This window comes from Lepus europaeus, chromosome 5 (genome assembly GCF_033115175.1).
Source record: "Lepus europaeus isolate LE1 chromosome 5, mLepTim1.pri, whole genome shotgun sequence".
Taxonomy (NCBI): Eukaryota; Metazoa; Chordata; class Mammalia; order Lagomorpha; family Leporidae; genus Lepus; species Lepus europaeus.
In genome coordinates this window covers 12,043,931-12,062,514 of record NC_084831.1, presented here as the reverse complement: position 1 = coordinate 12,062,514, position 18,584 = coordinate 12,043,931, and the positions used below count along the sequence as shown (strand labels likewise).

The 18,584-nt window shown below is 59.6% G+C and overlaps 1 protein-coding gene across 1 annotated transcript; it reads right to left on the bottom strand.

Moving 5' to 3' along the window:
* Positions 1–1,436: 1,436 nt before the first annotated feature.
* Positions 1,437–3,120, bottom strand: ACTL8 (actin like 8). Its single transcript, XM_062193119.1, has 2 exons — positions 2,773–3,120; positions 1,437–2,189 (listed from the first exon to the last, which is right to left on the bottom strand). The coding sequence occupies exons 1-2, from the start codon at positions 3,118–3,120 to the stop codon at positions 1,437–1,439; spliced, it is 1,101 nt and encodes a 366-aa protein (XP_062049103.1).
* Positions 3,121–18,584: the final 15,464 nt, after the last annotated feature.

Genomic DNA, 18,584 nt, shown 5'->3' with positions numbered 1-18,584 from the left:
AAGCTGCTATTTTTAGTTTAATTGGCGAGTCGGAGGAGAGCGATGGTACGCAGCGAGGGAATTTTAAAAGCTTTCGGGGTGGGGGAGGGGGGCGAGAAAGCCAAGAAAAGTTGGTAATTATACACCAGGCAGGAGATTTGATGCTTGCACAGAAAGGTTAAATGTTACATTCAGAATAAAACGAGAACGAGAGCTCTGATGACAGTTGCCCGGAGCTAAATGAGCGAAGAAAACACCCCGTGCCCGGCCCTCCTCTCCCTCGCGTGCAGTTCTGCCCCCTCCCCGGGTTGCACAGATGTCCCAGGTGCCGAGCACCAAGAGGACGGCCCCGGATGCCCGAGCCTCGACATCAGCCACAAGTGGCCTCTGCTCAAACCTCGGCAATTCGCCCAGCTGCATTTCCAGGCTGAAGGGAACAACAGGGCCTGGAAAGCTGGGAGGGCAGCCTGGCGCCGGAGTAACAACACGGGCTTTAGTACAGGCGGACCTGGGTTCAAATCCCTGCTCCACCCCCGTCCGGCTCCTCCACCCCCCTCCGGCTTCCCAGCCTCTGCCCCATCTTCTGCCTCCCGTGAGCCAATGGTGAAGGGTCCTGGGTGCACAGAACTGAGCCAGAACCTCGTCACGTGGCCCCGTCTAGGAGCCAGGGCCTCACACTGGGCTGTGGGGGGCGGAGGGTAGGGCACAGACCCTGGCAGCCCTGGTGGTCTCTGTCTCTGCCCACGTGAAGACTTTTTTTCGGGCCCCTCCTCCCTGGCCAATAGGGGGTGGCGATTATCTACCTGCACGGCATGGCTGACAGTCCCCAGGAGGATGGGAGGAGCGACAGGACGCACCAGTGGGGGGCCCGAGGCCGCCCTGCTCCTGGACCCCCTCAGCCTGGCCCCCGCAGGCTCACACCGGCCCTGGGGCGCCCCCATCCCCGCCCCCCATCCATCACAGAAGCCAGCACAGCACGGGTTCCAAACCGGATGTTTATTTGCGTATATAAAACAAGGCCCCAGGCGGGAAAGGCGCCCCTCAGAGACGACCCAGGCCACACAGCCTGAAAGACTAGAACACTCAACTCCCCCCCACCCCACCCCCCGCCCCCAATCAAAGCTGATCTGTTACTATTCGCTCTCGGCCCACTTAAAACCTAACCAACCGAGCCCAGTGGGATGACCCCAGGAAAGGACCAGCGAACACAGGGTGGCTTCTAGGCACGGGGGAGGCCCGCCGAGGGTCACGCCCACCTCCATGACCAAGCAGCCTGGACGAGGCTTTCCCCGAACAGGGTCCAGGGCTGGCGCCCCATCCGCCCTCAGCCTGGAGCCCACTCTGCCAACAAGATAAAAACTCAGAGTCAAGAAACATCCAAAGCCAGCTAACTCTAACCCCGCCCCACCCCTGCCCCCTGACCATCTCGTCCCCAGGCCCCTCGAGAGGCCACCGGCTCACACCCGGGCCCCCTCGTCGTACTCCTCCCTGGTCATCCACTCCGACTTGTACGTGGACAGGTGGGCCATGAGCGACGCCCCGAGCCAGACGCTGAAATTCCTGTTGCTACCCACCCAGAGCGTGGCCTTGGCGGAGGCGAAGTGCTCGGCCGACAGCTCCTTCTGCAGGCGCTTGGTGAAGCCGGGGTACAGCGTGTTCCCGCCGCAGGCCATGACGTGCGAGATGAGCTGCTCGTGCGTGGAGGCCTCGCACGTCTTGATGGACTCCACCACCATGTCGGGCACGCTGGGCCCCGGCAGGTCGAACACCTGCGGGCTGAAGAACATCTCGGGCGCCAGGCGCTGCATGGGCGTCAGCTCGGCGGACGTGCCGTCGGGCAGCAGGTAGGTGTTGCTCTCGTCTGCGCCGCTCGGCAGGCTCTGGCAGAAGTCCAGCGCCTCGCCCAGGTTCTGCGGCACGTAGCACTTGCCCATCTGCGTGCCGGTCACCGTCTCCAGCTGGAAGAGGTTGTGCGGGTCGCAGTCGTCCTTGAAGAGGCTCTTGCGGAGGTAGGCAGCGAGGTCCTGGCCGGCAAACTCCATGGTCTTGCAGCTGGAGGGGGAGGTGCGGCCCAGGTGGAAGGGCTGCACGCGGGTCAGGCCATAGCCAGAGTCCAGCACGGTGCCGGTGAGCAGCCCCGAGGCGTACAGCGACATCTCCATCTGGTTGGGCAGCAGCAGGGCCGGGACATCGAGCAGCTCAAACATGACCTGCAGCCCGGAGGCGGGGGACACTCAGTGGGTCGCCCCCAAACCCAGGGCACACCACGGGCATTACAGCCCCAGAGCGCCCCGAGGCCCATGCCTACCCCACAGGACCTGCCAGCTGCGGGCCCCCACCCCGCCCCGCAGCCCCAGGCCCAGGCCTGCCAGCCCCGCCCCGCCCCGCGGCCCCGTCCCATAGCCCTGCCCCGCCCCGCAGCCCCAGGCCCGGGCCTGCCAGCCCCGCCCCGCCCGCACCGTAGCCCCGCCCCGCGGCCCCAGGCCCGGGCCTGCCAGCCCCGCCCCACCCCGCCCGCCCCACCCTGCCCCGCAGCTCCAGGACCAGGCCTGTCAGCCCCGCCCTCCCCACCCCGTGGCCCCGCCCCGCGGCCCGCCCCGCCCCGCGGCCCCAGGCCCAGGTCTGCCAGCCCTGCCCCGCTCCGCCCCGCAGCCCCGCCCAGCCCAGCCCAGCCCCGCAGCCCCTGCCCCGCCCCGCCCTACAGCCCCAGCCCCGCCCCGCCCCGTGGCCCGCCCCGCCCATAGCCCCGCCCCGTGGCCCCGCCCCGCGGCCCGCCCCGCCCTGCGGCCCCACCTCCAGCGTCCTGTGCCGGTCCGCCGGCCCCTGCCCCGGGGTCTGGGTGACGATGACCGGGGCGTCCTCGCACTCCTGCCGGTGCCGCTCCAGGACGAAGGACCAGATGTGCTCGACGCCCTCCCAGTTGAGGACGCGGCCGCGCTCGATGGGGTAGCTGAAGGTGTCGGGGTGGCACAGGTCGACGCCCAGGCTCACGCGCCGCCGGGCGTAGCTGGGGCCAGGGTTCTCCCGGCACGGGATGTAGTTCACCACGCTGGGGAGGATCATCTGGGGCTCGTTCCAGCCGGACAGGCCGGCCTTCAGAAACGCAGAGCCGTGGTCGATGACGATGGTTTTCCCGGCCATGGCTCAGGCAGCGCGGGGTCTCCGATGCTTGGCAAACGAGGGCCACTGTGGGGGGAGAGGCTGCGGGTTACTTGCGGGCCTTCCGCCCCGGCGCCGGCCACCGGGCCTCCGGGAAGCTTGGCTGATTCCCCTTCCACGCCGCTGTGAGCAGTGCCGGGCCTGGCACGCTCTCCCCGTGCCTAACTCATCCTCCTAGGAATCCGGCCGCCGCGGCCACCTGCCCATCCACTCCTCGCACTGCCCCAGGGCAGAGGCCGCGTGGGAGGTCTCTCCAGACTCTCAGCGAGCTCCAGGGCCGTGGGAAGGGCCTGGCAGCTGCTGGCTGCCCGCTTAGATGGCCTGGGAATGCGGGCGGCACCACTGCAGGCCACCTGCTAGCGACCAGCAGGTGGGATGACGGCCGGAGCGGCCTTTGCCGGGCACAGACCCTCTTCCCACTCCAGGAGGGACATTTGCGTATGAGAGCGAGCTGTGGGAAACTCATTTGTGCTGGTCAAAAATGTCCAGGCATCAGCAGGAACGCAGCCCGTCTCCCCCACAGCCTACAGGGCAGGGGCCATCACTGCACCCATCTTACAGATGGGGAAATCGAGGCGCACAGGGTTCAGTTACCTTCCCAGCCTTATAAGCAACAAAGGCAGGGCAGGGGTTAAACTCTGGGCAGTCTGCGCACACTGAACAGCAGGCAGGTGTCGCTTGGGGTGGGGGTAGGGATTACACTTTCACTTATTTGAAAATCAGAGACAGACGGAGATCTTCCATCTGCCGGTTCACTCCCCAAATGCCTGTAACAGCAGGGGCTGGGCCAGGCCAACGCCAGGAGCCAGGAGCTCCATCCGGGTCTCCCGCACGGGCGGCAGGGACTCATGCCTGAGTCATCAGCGCTGCCGCCCAGGGTCTACACTGGCAGGAAGCCGGGGTGAGGAGCGGGGCAGGGACGGGACCCAGGCAGTCCGAGCACCCCAAGCAGCACCACGCCCACGACTCCAGACACCCGCCCCAGGAACTAGGCTTTGAGTATGAACTAAGCAGCTAACTTTTTTTTTTTTAAAGATTATTTATTTGAAAGACAGTTATAGAGAGGCAGAGAGAGAGAGAGAGAGAGAGAGAGGGAGAGAGAGAGAGAGAGAGAGGTGTTCCATCTGCTGGCTCACTCCCCAGATGGCCACAACAGCCAGAGTTACACCTATCCGAAGCCAGCAGCCAGGTGCTTCTTCCAGGTCTCTGCTCCACACCGCGCGTCCCTGTGCCGCACCTTGCCTGTGCAGGTAGCACACACGGTATGTGTGCCACAACTCTCACAACGAAATCCTTGCTAGAGGGAATGTGCCTCTCGGTAAAGGCTGCCTCAGGGACGAGGCAATGGGTGTGGGCCAGCCAGGGACAGGTGCCCGAGGCCCCCTTGCAGAAGACAAATCATCACACGACAGCAGACCGCCTGCCCACACTGGCTGTGGGTGTTTCCCGTACGAGAGCCTTCCAACCGGAAGCCACGTCTCCGGGCTGTCACTTGGCCAGCCACCTGCTCTGTTCGATTTCTGGACAGCACTGCATCTACCCATCACAGCTGAGCGTGACAGCCCTGCCCGGCCCAGTGGCTTCCCGCTGGAACCAGCCCTGGGTAGCGAGCAGGCTCCCCGGCCTTGACCGAGCTCTGCCATCAGACCCGGGGAGAGGCGGTGGAGGAGAGGAGCCGGGGCTCCTCCCTCGCCTGCTGGCAGGTTGAGTGATGGATCTCTTGGACTGGATCACCTGGAGTGATGGAGATGCGGACGCTGGGATGACATTCCGGGAAGCAGGCTCTGTCTCTGCCTCCCTCCCCTGCACCATGAGAGCAGAGTGACAGATGGATGCTCCCGTGGCCCCGGCATCTGGACTTGGGGCGGGGGGGGGGGGATCGCCACTGCGGCTGTCAATCAAGATGCTCATCGGGCAGGGGAGGGGGCAGGCTGCAGGCTGAGGGCCTTCCTGTCCTGGGGGGTGGGGGGGTGAGGATGGCAGGCCCCTCCCCCGGACCTTGACAGAAGAACATTTGGAGGCAAATCCTCAGATAGAGATCAAATCCACGTATCCCAAAGCATCCCTATTGCACCTCCCTACTGCGCACCTACTATGGGCCCAAAACTACACAGACGCCACCGTCCCCTGCTGGAAGTTTATGTTCAAGCAAGAGAGGAGCCGAGGAATCCAACACAGCCCAGCCGCAGGGACTCACAGACGGGTCAGCCTGCAGGGAGGGGCGGGAAGAGGGAGAGGTCACGCAGGCGCTCCGTGGGGCTCCCAAGTGCACAGAAGTTAGGTAGCTGCTCAGGACACCCACACGCCATCCCGGGGCGCCTGGGCTCCGTCCTGGCTACTGCTCTCCCAACCCACCTTCCTGCTAATGTTCCAGGGCTCAAGGTACTCGGCTCCCTGCCAGCCACAGGGGAGATCCAGATGGAGTTCCTGGCCCCATTCAGTCCCCCGGGGAGTGAACCAGTGGACCAAAGCTCTCTGTCTCTGCCTTTCGAATAAGATGAAGATAAATTTTTACAAAATAAAGCATGTGGACACTGGAAACGCACTGCACACCCAGGAGCTGCAGTGCAAAGGCCCTGAGGGGGACGCGGCCAGGTGTGGCCCCGAGAGAGACGGCCAGGAGAGGCCAGTGGCCGAGGAGGGTGTGGAGGGCCTGCGAGGGCCTTGGTGAGGGACAGCCCTGGAGGGCTGGGCGGCGCCGCGGTCAGATCTGCCAGAGTGGTCTGCGCTGATACGAAGACCAGAACAGAGGCTCGGAAGTGGAGGAATCAGAAGAGGGGGCAGCCGTGGCGAGGCTGAGAGCCGTCACACGCCAGACACGGACTCGACTTCCTGTGTCCATGGCTCTGCACCTGTTGGGGCAGCCAAGAGGTGACCAAAATACTTGGGGAAACAAAACTGTGTTTGCACTGGACACGCATCATTCCCTAAAGAACACGACGGAGCAGCCATGTGCACAGCGCGTGCCCCTGTGAGCCTAAGTGAGATATGACTTCACGCACACAGGTGCGGGTTATAGGCAAATACGGCGCCACTCTGCCGTCCTCGGGGACCCCGGAACCATCTCCCCATGGGGACTGAGGGACGAGCGTCAGGCCCAGCGGTGCGGACATGGGTTTAAAATGCCCATGCCCCACGTCAGGGCGCCTGGGTCCAGGACTTGGCTCTGGCTCCTGACCCCAGCTTCCAGCCGACGCTGACCCCGGGAGGCAGCAGTGACGGCTCGAGTGGTTGAGTCCCTGTCACCCACGTGGGGGACCCAGATCCAGTTCCTGGCACCTGGCTTCCGACTGGCCCAGGCCTAGATGTTGTGGGCATTTGGGGAGTGAAGCAGCAGATAGAAATGATAAGTTTCTCTCTCTCTCTGCCTCTCAAATGAATAAAAATCTTGAAAAGCAAGGCTGATGCTGCGGCTACAGGACCAGGAGCACGATGAACATTTTTGCTCCAGAAGGCAGAAGAGAAACGGAGGAGCCGCTCACGGAGAGGGGACCACTAGCGGGGAGCAGGTGGGGGCGGGGAGCAGTCGGGCGTTTCGTTCTGCACAGGGGAACTGTGAGATGCCCCAGCTAGAGAGCGGGCCAGGAGCCACTCCGGGAAGAGCGGAGAGCCACGGGAGGCCGGGGTCATATCCTCGACAGCCATGCCTGGGGACGCTCCGAGGCCTGGAGTCCGGCCCCGAGAAGGAACCTGCGGCAGAGAGTGGGCGCGCAGGAGCGGAGCCCGGTGGGAGGGGCACCCCGAGGACCCAGGTCAATCACGGGGCGAAGGGAACCCCAGTTACGGACACAGGAGGCGGCGGTTGCCTTGGCCACTCAAGGGGCTTCATGACAGTGGTGAGGGCAAAAGCCAGGAAAGAAGATTCCAGAAAGGGGGAGAGGGTCTCTAAGACTGGCCCAGGCTCCACCAAAACATCGCAGCCCCCAGAACAAGGGCATGCTCACGTGTTCCAAACTCCAGGCAACTTGGCCTCTGCGGTCAGGGACGCGCACCATGCATCTGCAAATACAAACCCAGATCACTCAGCGCGTGCACGGACCAGGGCAAAGGAAAAGGTGCCGATCCTGAGACCACCCAGACCCCAGGCTCGCCAGGGACGCCGAGGCAGTGTGATCACCACGCCTATGACATGAAAGGAAAGGCGGCTGCATCAAGGAAAAAAAAAATATGTATATATATAAAATATATATAAATAAATAAATATATATATATATAAGAACTACAAAAAGAGTCAAGTAGAAATCTGAAAACAGATAACCTTTAAATACCTGCAATTGATTAAAGATTCTGGTCAGTAATAGCACGGGTGTGGTAGGGGAATGAGTAACAGAGCTCCAAACGCGACAACATCCGAGACAGAGAGGGCAGCGCATCTTCATGAGCAAGGCCTCAGAGACCTACAGGACAACAGAAAGGTCTCACTTTCATGGCACTGAGGTTCTAGAATGAACAGGAAAGACGTGAACCTACAGACGAAGCCAAGCACACCCCATAGAGAAGCAACGCAAAGCAAGGCGTGTAGGTAGAGCAGGACCCAGCTGCTGGGTGCCAAAGATTTTATTTGAATTCTCGACAGCACCCAGAGGAAGAGAAAACGCAACCCGAGAGAACAGCACCGAGTGACTGCAGATTTCTCGCCAGCGTGGACGGAGCACTTGGCTGCTTGGCCCAGCAGTTAACACACTGCCTGGGACAACCCCTTGCCCCATGAGCGTGCCCAGGGCCAAGTCCCAGATCCACTCCCGACTCCAGCTTCCTGCTGGTACAAGCCTGGGAGGCAGAGGGGGGATGGCTCAAGTACTTGGGTCCCCGGATCGAGACCTGGATCGATTCCCACTTCCTGGCTTCCAGATGACCCAGCGCTGGCCACGGCGGGCATCGGGGGGAGTGAGCCAGCCGACGGGACCGTGTTCGTTCTGGCTGGTTCTCCTTCCCTCTCTCTTTCTGCCTCTCAAATATACAAAAGGAAGAAAAAGAAGGAGCGGAGACCAGAAGACGACCGGCGTTCCAGGTGCAGAGGGAGAGCTGTCAGCCCGGAATTACAGACCCAGCGAAAGCACTGAGGGAGGAAGACGACACGCAACACTCTTAGATGGCGGAAAACTAAAACGGATCGCCGGCAGAGGAGGGCGATGACCCTGGGCACCAGCACCCAGATAGGAAGGGAAAGCAGGAGAAGTGGTCAGGATCCAAGAAGGCGCAGGGGCGTTTTTCTCCCCCTAGAGTACGCATGACCGTTACAAGCAAAAACGCTGACCGCGTGTGCCGGAGCCTGTACTGCCCAGGGTGTACACGGATGCGCACGTCTGCAGCTCCCCGCGCCCAGCCGTGATCTGAACGTCTGGGGCACAGACCATGGCCCCGTGCAGAAATAAACCAGCAGAACGCAGGAGGAGCCACCTGAACATCGGACAAAGCAGGTGTCGGAACAGAGAATGCTGCCAGCAACCGAAGCGCTCACCCAGGGTAAAAGGCCAGTTCACACGAGGACATTAGAGTCCTGGCATGATGCACCCAGAGCCAGATCCTTCCAGCCACCTAAACCTGACAGCCACAGACATGACAGAAACAGAAAAGTGAGCTTGCTTCTCAGAGCTCCATAAAACGAGCAGACAGGCCAAGCTCACTGTTCAAACTCCCACATCGCTATCTGTGCCCTACACAGACGCTCCCGCCACCAGCAGCGCACACAGACCAGGAGGAATACTCGAGACGGGCCACAAAGCCCCGGCGGACCCACAGGAACTCCCGCCCTACCTTGAGCAACGCACATCTAAACAACTCACAGGTCTCGGAGAAATCAGGACAGATTTTGCGGGACCGGCACTGTGGCACGGCGGGTTAGGCCGCTGCCTGTGACACCTGCACCCCACGTGGGCATCATTTTGCCTCCCGGCTGCTCCACTTCCAGTCCTGCTCCCTCCCTGCTAGTGCCGCTGGGAAAGCAGTGGAAGATGGCCAAGATGACCCGTGTGGCTCCTGGCTTCAGATCAGCCCAGCTCTGGCCACTGCGGCCACTTGCAGAGTGAACCAGTGGATGGAAGACCTCTCTCTCTCTCTCTCTCTCTCTCTCTCTCTGTCTTGCCCTCTCTGTTGCTCTACCTCTCAAATAAACAAATAATTTAAAAAAATAAAATGAAAAATTATTTTAAAAAGTTTTTAAATCTCCTCCTGGTTGCACAGTTTTTGTTTTTTTTTGTTTTGTTTTGTTTTTGACAGGCAGAGTGGATAGTGAGAGAGAGAGACAGAGAGAAAGGTCTTCCTTTTTGCCGTTGGTTCACCCTCCAATGGCCGCTGCAGCCAGCGCATCTCGCTGATCCGAAGCCAGGAGCCAGGTGCTTCTCCTGGTCTCCCATGCGGGTGCAGGGCCCAAGGACTTGGGCCATCCGCCACTGCCTTCCCGGGCCATAGCAGAGAGCTGGCCTGGAAAAGGGGCAACCGGGATAGAATCCGGCGCCCCGACTGGGACTAGAACCTGGTGTGCCGGCGCCGCAAGGCGGAGGATTAGCCTGTTAAGCCACGGCGCTGGCCACACAACTTTGTCAATATATGGAAAAGAAAAAGAAATTCACACGACTTGTACACAATCTCTTCAAGAAAACAGCAGAGGAGCCACACATCCCAACCCATTGTTTGAGGCCCACATTACCTCGAACCAAAAAGCAGAGAGATTAGAAAAAGAAAAACCACACTGAAAACACCTCAGGAACACAGACGTAAGAATTATTCAACAAAACTTGAGCAAATTCAGCACCACACACATTGACCATATGGAGCTTACCCCAGGAACGCAAGGCAAACTCAACTTTTTTTTTTTTTTTTTTTTTTGACAGGCAGAGTGGACAGTGAGAGAGAGAGACAGAGAGAAAGGTCTTCCCTTTTGCCATTGGTTCACCCTCCAATGGCCGCTGCGGCCGGTGCGTCTCGCTGATCCGAAGCCAGGAGCCAGGTGCTTCTTCTGGTCTCCCATGGGGTGCAGGGCCCAAGGACTTGGGCCATCCTCCACTGCCTTCCTAGGCCACAGCAGAGAGCTGGCCTGGAAGAGGGGCAACCGGGACAGAATCTGGCGCCCCGACCGGGACTAGAACCCGGGGTGCCGGCGCCGCAAGGCGGAGGATTAGCCTAGTGAGCCGCGGCGCCGGCCAAACTCAACATTTTTAAATCAATGCAATTCAACCTACTAAGAGACCAAAGCAGAAAGGCCACATGACCATCGCGACAGATGCGGAAATAAACAGATGCAATTCCATGCGCATTTACCACAAAAACGTGCGCCGACCAGGAAGCGAAGGGACTTTCCTTAACCTCACAGAGTGAAAACTCTACGGCCGGCAAATGTAGAGAGGAAAACCTGCACACTTTCCCCCTAAGACTGAGGACGACAAAAGGACGTCAGCTTTCATCCAGTAACCAGAAGTCCCAGCCAGTGCACGGAGGCAAGAAAAAGCCAACAACAGACAGAGACCCTGGAAAGCGACGAGCGAGCTGTCCCTGCCTGCAGAAGAGCCCCAGGGACCGACAGAAGGATCCGGGCATCACTACACTGAGTTAGGCCAAGTCAGGATGCAAGTCTAATATTTAAAAATCTGATGGAAGGAGGCAGAGCCTGGTGGGTGATGCAGGGACTGGGGGGGGGGGGGGTAGGATGAACTGGGGCCGCTGGAGGCCAGGGGCAAGTGTGGATGTGCTCTTGGTCTGGGGGTGGGAGGGAGCTGATTTGGGGGGGGGGGGGTGGGACTAGAGGGCAACACGAAGGGGTTAAACAGGATTTTACTCCTCATGCATTTGTTTGCCTGGGCCCAGGATTGGAGGGCTTTACACCTATACCCTATGTATACAAGAATCAGATTTTTTTTTTTTTTTTTTTTTTGACAGATAGAGTTAGACAGTGAGAGAGAGACAGAGAGAAAGGTCTTCCTTTTTGCCATTGGTTCACCCTCCAATGGCCACTGCGGTTGGTGCATCGTGCTGATCCAAAGCCAGGAGCCAGGTGCTTCTCCCGGTCTCCCATGCGGGTGCAGGGCCCAAGCACCTGGGCCACCCTCCACTGCCTTCCCGGGCCATAGCAGAGAGCTGGACTGGAAGAGGGGCAACCGGGATAGAATCCAGTGCCCCAACCGGGACTAGAACCCGGTGTGCCGGTGCCGCAAGGCGGAGGATTAGCCTGTTAAGCCACGGCGCCGGCCTAAGAATCAGATTTATAATACTTCCCCTTTTTTGTTACGTATGAACGCTATAAACCGAATTATTTTGAAAAAAATATTTAAAAATCAATTATCTTTTATAAACTACCAACCAGCTGTTGAAAATTAAAATTGCCTAAAAGTATCATTTCTAGTAGCATCAAACACACACAGCACTCTGGCTGAAACCTGAGATGCAGTAGGCTGGAAACCGTTTAACACTGACGGGGAAATCAAAGGAGCCTCAGAGACGCGGTGCTCCAGCGGCGCAGTCTCAATGTCACCGAACGTCATTTCTCTCGCTTGGTTTGCAGCTCCAAGCCCAGCTGGAATCCCACCAGGATGATTTTTAGATTTCAACAAGCTGATTCTCAAACTTTTATTAAAAAGCAAAGGATTTAAGCTATTCAAAATGACCTTGAGGGATTGTGGCGGCCTGTGGCGTAGCAGGTAAAGCCATTGCCTGCAGCACCGGCATCCCATATAGATATCAGTTCAAGTCCTGGCTGCTCCACTTCCAATCCAGCTCTCTGCTATGGCCTGGGAGAGCAGTGGAAGATGGCTCAAGTCCTTGGGCTCCTGAACCCCCATGGGAGACCCGGAAGAAGCCCCTGGCTCCTGGCTTCAGATCGGTGCAGCTCCAGCCGTTGGGGCCATCTGGGGAGTGAACCAGCAGATGGGAGACCTCTCTCTGTGTGTCTCTCCCTCTCTCTGTCTACTCTGTCTCTCAAATAAAGAAATAAATCTTCATTTATTGAAAAAGAACACTCTTGGAAGACTCGCACTCTGGGTCCACAGCCCACTGTAAATCCACAGCGTCAAGATGAAACTCAGTGGAAAGAAGGCCCCTGAGAACAGACGCGCACAGGTGCAAGCAACCGCTTTTACCAGTGGTGTAGACAGCCCCGTGGGTGAGGACATCGGTCTCTCAACAAGTGGTTCTGCAGAAATCCGGTCTCTCCGTGAAAAATAATAGTAATGATAAGCCTGACCATCCCTCACTGTTTCTACCAAAAATCCACCCAAAATGAAACCTGTAAAATGTAAACATGAAACAGAACACTGTACATTTTCTAGGAAAAAAAGAAAAATAGGAGAAAATCTCTGTGACCTCAGATCCAAGAACATCTAAGCGGTCTTACCTACGGCACCGAAGTCCCGCCCACAAAGGAAACACCGCCGCCCTGGCCTCCCTCAGAAGTAAACTTTCGCTACCTGGAAGACGCTGTCAGAGGCGGGCGGTAGGCAGCGGTAGGGTACCACTTGGAGAGCCCACATCCATGTCAGAGCACCGACATTCAAGTCCCATCTCAGCTGCCTGCCACGGCACAGCCCGGGAGGCCCGCGGGCCCCTGCCACCCACTGGGAGACCCAGAAGCAGCCTGGCCCAGTGCCGGCTGTTGTAGCATCTGGGGAGTGAACCAGCGGATGGAAGCCCTCTCTCTGCCCATCTCTCTGTCTCTCTGCCTTTTAAATAAAATGAAGACAAAGAAATAAATTGCTAAAGACGACCAGTGGGAAAACAAAAACAGCAAACCAGGAGGAAATGTTTGCAAGTGACAAATCTGACAGTGGACTTGTCCTACCGAAAATCAGTAATGAGAACCCAAACAACTGACTTTCAGTAATGGGCAGAGGGGGCGGGCACTTAGCTCAGCGGTCAATACGCCCGCGCCCGCACCTGCACCCTAGTTCAATCAACAGTGATGGCTTCAGTAACTAGATCCTTGCCTCCCACCGGAGAGACCGGGATGGAGTTCCCAGATCCCTGCTTCACCTGGCCCCGCCCCCACTTCACCTGGCCCCGCCCCACCTTGCCTGGCCCCGCCCCCGCCTCACCTGGCCCCTCCCCTGCTTCACCTGGCCCCGCCCCCACTTCACCGGGCCCCGCCCCTGCTTCACCAGGCCCCGCCCCACCTCGCCTGGCACTGCCCCCGCCTCACCTGGCCCCGCCTGGCTGTTGCTGGCTTCTGGGCAGTGAACCAGCCAACTGTCTCCCTCCCTTCTCCCTCCCCTGGTGTATGTGTGTCTGTCTCTAAGCCTCTCAAACAAATAAATAAACTTTTAAGAAAAGATTTTATTTATTTATTTGAAGGCAGAGTTACAGAGAGGCAGAGGCAGAGAGAGAGAGGGAGAGAGAAAGAGAGAGAGAGAGGTCTTCCATCCACTGGTCCACTCTCCAAATGGCCCCAACAGCCAGAGCTGAGCTGATCCGAAGCCAGGAGCCAGGTGCTTCTCCAGGTCTCCCATGTGGGTGCAGGGCCCAAGGACTTGGCCATCTTCTACTGCTTTCCCAGGCCACAGCAGAGAGCTGGATCAGAAGAGGAGCAGCCGGGATTCAAACTGGCGCTCAGCTGGGATGCCGGCGCTTCAGGCAGGGGGTCAGCCCACCACACCACAGCGCCGGCCCCTAGGATAGAGGTTTTAAAACCAATGAGAGGGGACGGTGCTGGGTGCTGAGAAGGGAGGAGGAGCTGGAGCCGTCAGCCCGCTGGTAGGAAGATTCCAAGCTGGAAGCCAGGCCACGCGGTTGCCACACACCCCAGCGACCCTGTTCCCACATAGTCAGCCCAGAGAGATAGAAACGTCCGGTCCCTCAACAGCCCCACTCCCCTGTTTACATAAATGGCATCGCTCACGATCAAATCCACAGCAAACAACCCAAAGGCCTCTCCACTGGTGAATGGATAAGCCAACCGGCACACAGAGCGCTCGATGGGGGCGGGGTTAACGTTGGAGCTCATTTTGGCGCAAGAATCTTTTTAAATCCACGCAGAATTCTGTCATAGCACGCATTGCTCGTACCTTTAGCTCGATTTTCCACGAACATTTTGAAGCCCCCCATAGCACTCAGCCATTAAGAAAAGGAACAATCCGGCCGGCGCCGCAGCTCAACAGGCTAATCCTCCGCCTGCGGCGCCGGCACCCCGGGTTCTAGTCCCGGTTGGGGCACTGGGTTCTGTCCCGGTGGCTCCTCTTCCAGGCCAGCTCTCTGCTGTGGCCCGGGAGGGCAGTGGAGGATGGCCCAGGTCCTTGGGCCCTGCACCCGCATGGGAGACCAGGAGAAGCACCTGGCTCCTGGCTTCGGATCGGCGCGGCACTGGCCATAGCGGTCATTTGGCGGGTGAACCAACGGAAGGAAGACCTTTCTCTCTGTCTCTCTCTCTCTCACTGTCTATAACTCTCTCTGTCTCTCTCTCTAACTCTGCCTGTCAAAATAAATAAATAAAAAAAGGAACAATCCACAGATGCACGCAGCGCAGCGCTGTTTCAGAAGCAGGCGTGCCCGGCAGAGTGAGACCTGCAGCCCGCGTGCCCTCACTCAAGGGCCTCCTGGGAGAGGCAGCAGGGCCAGCAGGTGCCAGGGCAGGGCTGGCCAGGGGTGAGTGCGCGGGGCAGGGGGAGTGGGCGCGCAGGAACCATAACCGGCCTCTCCGTGCTCACGCTGCTCACATGCACCTGCCAAACCTGGAGCTTTTAAAAGAACAAGTCTTAACGTGTGTCGATGTTTAAAGGGAATTTTTTTAAACAAAGTTGTGGGGACAGTTGGGGAAATTTGAATATGGGTTATATTTTTAGTGTCATTTCCAGTGTGGGATCACTGTATTGAGGTTTTCAAAGCAAGAGCCGTGATTTTAAGCAGATACACGAGGAAGTGTTTGTAAGTAGAACAGCCTGCGGTTGGCTTCCAAATAGACCGGGAAAACTCAGCGCGGACACACGGGAAAAGCACAAAGGAAATGCCACGGAGAGACGGAGGGATAACGGCGAGGGGACACGGAGGGATGGAGAGATGACGGCGAGGGGACACGGAGGGACGGAGAGATGACGGCGAGGGGACACGGAGGGACGGAGAGATGACGGCGAGGGGACACGGAGGGATGGAGGGATAACGGCGAGGGGACACGGAGGGATGGAGGGGTAATGGCGAGGGGACACGGAGGGCAGAGGGATAACGGCGAGGGGACACGGAGGGACGGAGAGATGACGGCGAGGGGACACGGAGGGACGGAGAGATGACGGCGAGGGGACACGGAGGGATGGAGGGATAACGGCGAGGGGACACGGAGGGATGGAGGGGTAACGGCGAGGGGGCACGGAGGGATGGAGGGATAACGGCGAGGGGACACGGAGGGCAGAGGGATAACGGCGAGGGGACACGGAGGGACGGAGAGATGACGGCGAGGGGACACGGAGGGACGGAGAGATGACGGCGAGGGGACACGGAGGGCAGAGGGATGACGGCGAGGGGACACGGAGGGCAGAGGGGTAACGGCGAGGGGACACGGAGGGCAGAGGGGTAACGGCGAGGGGACACAGAGGGCAGAGGGATAACGGCGAGGGGACACGGAGGGCAGAGGGATAACGGCGAGGGGACACGGAGGGACGGAGAGATGACGGCGAGGGGACACGGAGGGACGGAGAGATGACGGCGAGGGGACACGGAGGGATGGAGGGGTAACGGCGAGGGGCACGGAGGGCAGAGGGGTAACGGCGAGGGGACACGGAGGGCAGAGGGGTAACGGCGAGGGGACACGGAGGGCAGAGGGATAACGGCGAGGGGACACGGAGGGCAGAGGGATGACGGCGAGGGGACACGGAGGGCAGAGGGATAACAGCGAGGGGGACACGGAGGGACGGAGGGATAATGGTGAGGGGACACGGAGGGCAGAGGGATAACGGCGAGGGGACACGGAGGGCAGAGGAGGGGCCACGCAACTCCCCTGTGCCTTCTCTGACTGGCAACAAGTTCAAACTGAGAAGGTTTCAGAAAAACGAAGGATGGGAGGGGGCCGGCGCTATGGCATAGCAGGTAAGGCCGCCATCTGCAGTGCCGGCATCCCACATGGGCGCTGGTTTGAGTCCCGGCTGCACCACTTCTGATCCAGCTCTCTGTTATGGCCTGGGAAAGCAGTAGAAAATGGCTCAAGTCCTTGGGCCCCCACACCCACATGGGAGATCCAGAAGAAGCTCCTGGCTCCTGGCTCCAGATCAGCTCAGCTGGGCAGCCATCTGGGGAGCGAACCAGCAGATGGAAGACCTCTCTCTCTCTCCCCCCCTCCCTCTCCCTGTCTGTAACTCTGCCTCTCGAATAAAATAAATATTTTTAAAATTGACCCTATCCCATTAAAAAAAAATTGTTGCATCTTGGGGGACACACAGCCCATACCAGAGGACCCGAGTTCGAATCCCAGTCCAGTTTCCTGCTTGCAGACCCTGTGGGCAGCAGGGGTGGCTCAGGTACTTGGGTCCCTGCCGCCCACAAGGGAGACCCTGGCTGCTGGCTTTGGCCTGGCCCAGCCCTGGCTGTTAGGAGCATTTGGGAAGTAAACTAGCGAATGAATGCTTTTGCTGTCTCCCTCCCCCACCTTTCAAAATAAATAAATTTCAATCTTTTCAAAAAATAAAATTGAGGAACAAATCAGGAATCTACCACGAAGCCTCTGCTACCTCTGCATCACCAGCTCTGCCCACTTCCCCAGCTCACGGGCCTCCTGCCCCACGTGCCTGAACCTGCCTGCCCCACCCTGGTCAGACACCGGCCTCCCAGGAACCTGCCTACCCCACCAGGGTCAGACACCGGCCTCCTGCCCCACGTACCAGGAACCTGCCTGCCCGCCCTGGTCACACACCGGCCTCCTGCCCCACGTGCCAGGAACCTGCCTGCCCGCCCTGGTCACACACCGGCCTCCTGCCCCACGTGCCAGGAACCTGCCTGCCCCACCCTGGTCACACACCAGCCTCCTGCCCCACGTGCCAGGAACCTGCCTGCCCCACCCTGGTCACACACCGGCCTCCCAGGAACCTGCCTACCCCACCAGGGTCAGACACCGGCCTCCTGCCCCATGTACCAGGAACCTGCCTGCCCACCCTGGTCACACACCGGCCTCCTGCCCCACGTGCCAGGAACCTGCCTGCCCCACCCTGGTCACACACCAGCCTCCTGCCCCACGTGCCAGGAACCTGCCTACCCCACCAGGGTCAGACACCGGCCTCCTGCCCCACGTACCAGGAACCTGCCTGCCCGCCCTGGTCACACACCGGCCTCCTGCCCCATGTGCCTGAACCTGCCTGCCCCATCCTGGTCACTCACCGGCCTCCCAGGAACCTGCCTACCCCACCCCGGTCACACACCAGCCTCCAGTCCCACGTGCCTGAACCTGCCTGCCCCCACCTGGGTCTCACACCGGCCTCCTGCCCCTCGTGCCGGGAACCCGTCCCCCCCACCCTGGTCACTCACCGGCCTCCCAGGAACCTGCCTGCCCCACCCTGGTCACTCACCGGCCTCCCAGGAACCTGCCTGCCCGCCCTGGTCTCACACCAGCCTCCAGCCCCTCGTGCCGGGAACCCGTCCCCCCCACCCCGGTCACACAGCTGTCACCCCTCCAGAGCAGCCTGAGCCGGAGCCAGGTCGCGGCAAGGTCGCTGACGATTCCCCCACACTCACGCTGTCGCATGCCGACATCGTGAGCTTTCTGGCTGCCGCCGCCTCGCCCGCAGCACCCCCAGAGCGTGGGCTCCGGGCGGCCACGTCCGTATTTGTATTTTATTTCCATCTCTCCAGCGCATAGCGGGCATATTTTTGTTAAATCAGTTGGTGTTGAATGAATAAACTTTTAAAAATACCTTGGTGTGCTGGCAGCACACGAGTGCCATATGGGCCCCGCTCCCGCCCCTGAAAGCTCGCTCCTTATGCCGGCTTCCGGCGACTTCCCGGCTCCAAGTCCGCCCATGGCGGAATCTACACTCAGCTGCAGGTGCACGGCCCGCCCGCCGTGCTCCGGCCCCGGCTCACCCGCCCTCTGGATGCCGGAGCCTCCCTGGAATACAGTCATTCCCCCCGGACAGATCTGTGCCAGGAGCCCCAGCACCAACCCCAGTGCAGCAGGGGACTTCAAAGGCTCATGGGAAAACGCACACTGTGAAAACATGATGTGCAACTCAAGCAATCATTGCATCACAATAACTGTATTTGAACTCCTGTTCACGCGTGTTTATAATTTACTTATTTATTTATCTGAGCGGCAGGGAGATATTGCGAGACAGGGCTCTCACCTGCCTGCTCACTCCCCAATGGTCTGCACTGTCCCAGGCTTGGGCTGAAGCTGGGAGCCCACGTGGGGCACAGGAACACAGGCCCTCGAGCCAGCACCGCTGCCTCCGGGCCTTGGCAGGAAGCTGGAGCTGGGAGCCAGAGGCTGGTGTCGACCCAGGTACTCTGAGGCCAGGGGCCAGCTCCTCCATGGTGAGACCGAACATCCG

Excerpts from the sequence above, each read along its gene's own strand:
- ACTL8 (XM_062193119.1), bottom strand. The coding sequence starts at position 3,120 with ATGGCCGGGAAAACCATCGTCATCGACCACGGCTCTGCGTTTCTGAAG. Across the intron at positions 2,190-2,772 it reads ACCGGCACAGGACGCTGGAG|GTCATGTTTGAGCTGCTCGA; the intron begins GTGGGGCCGCAG and ends TCCGGGCTGCAG.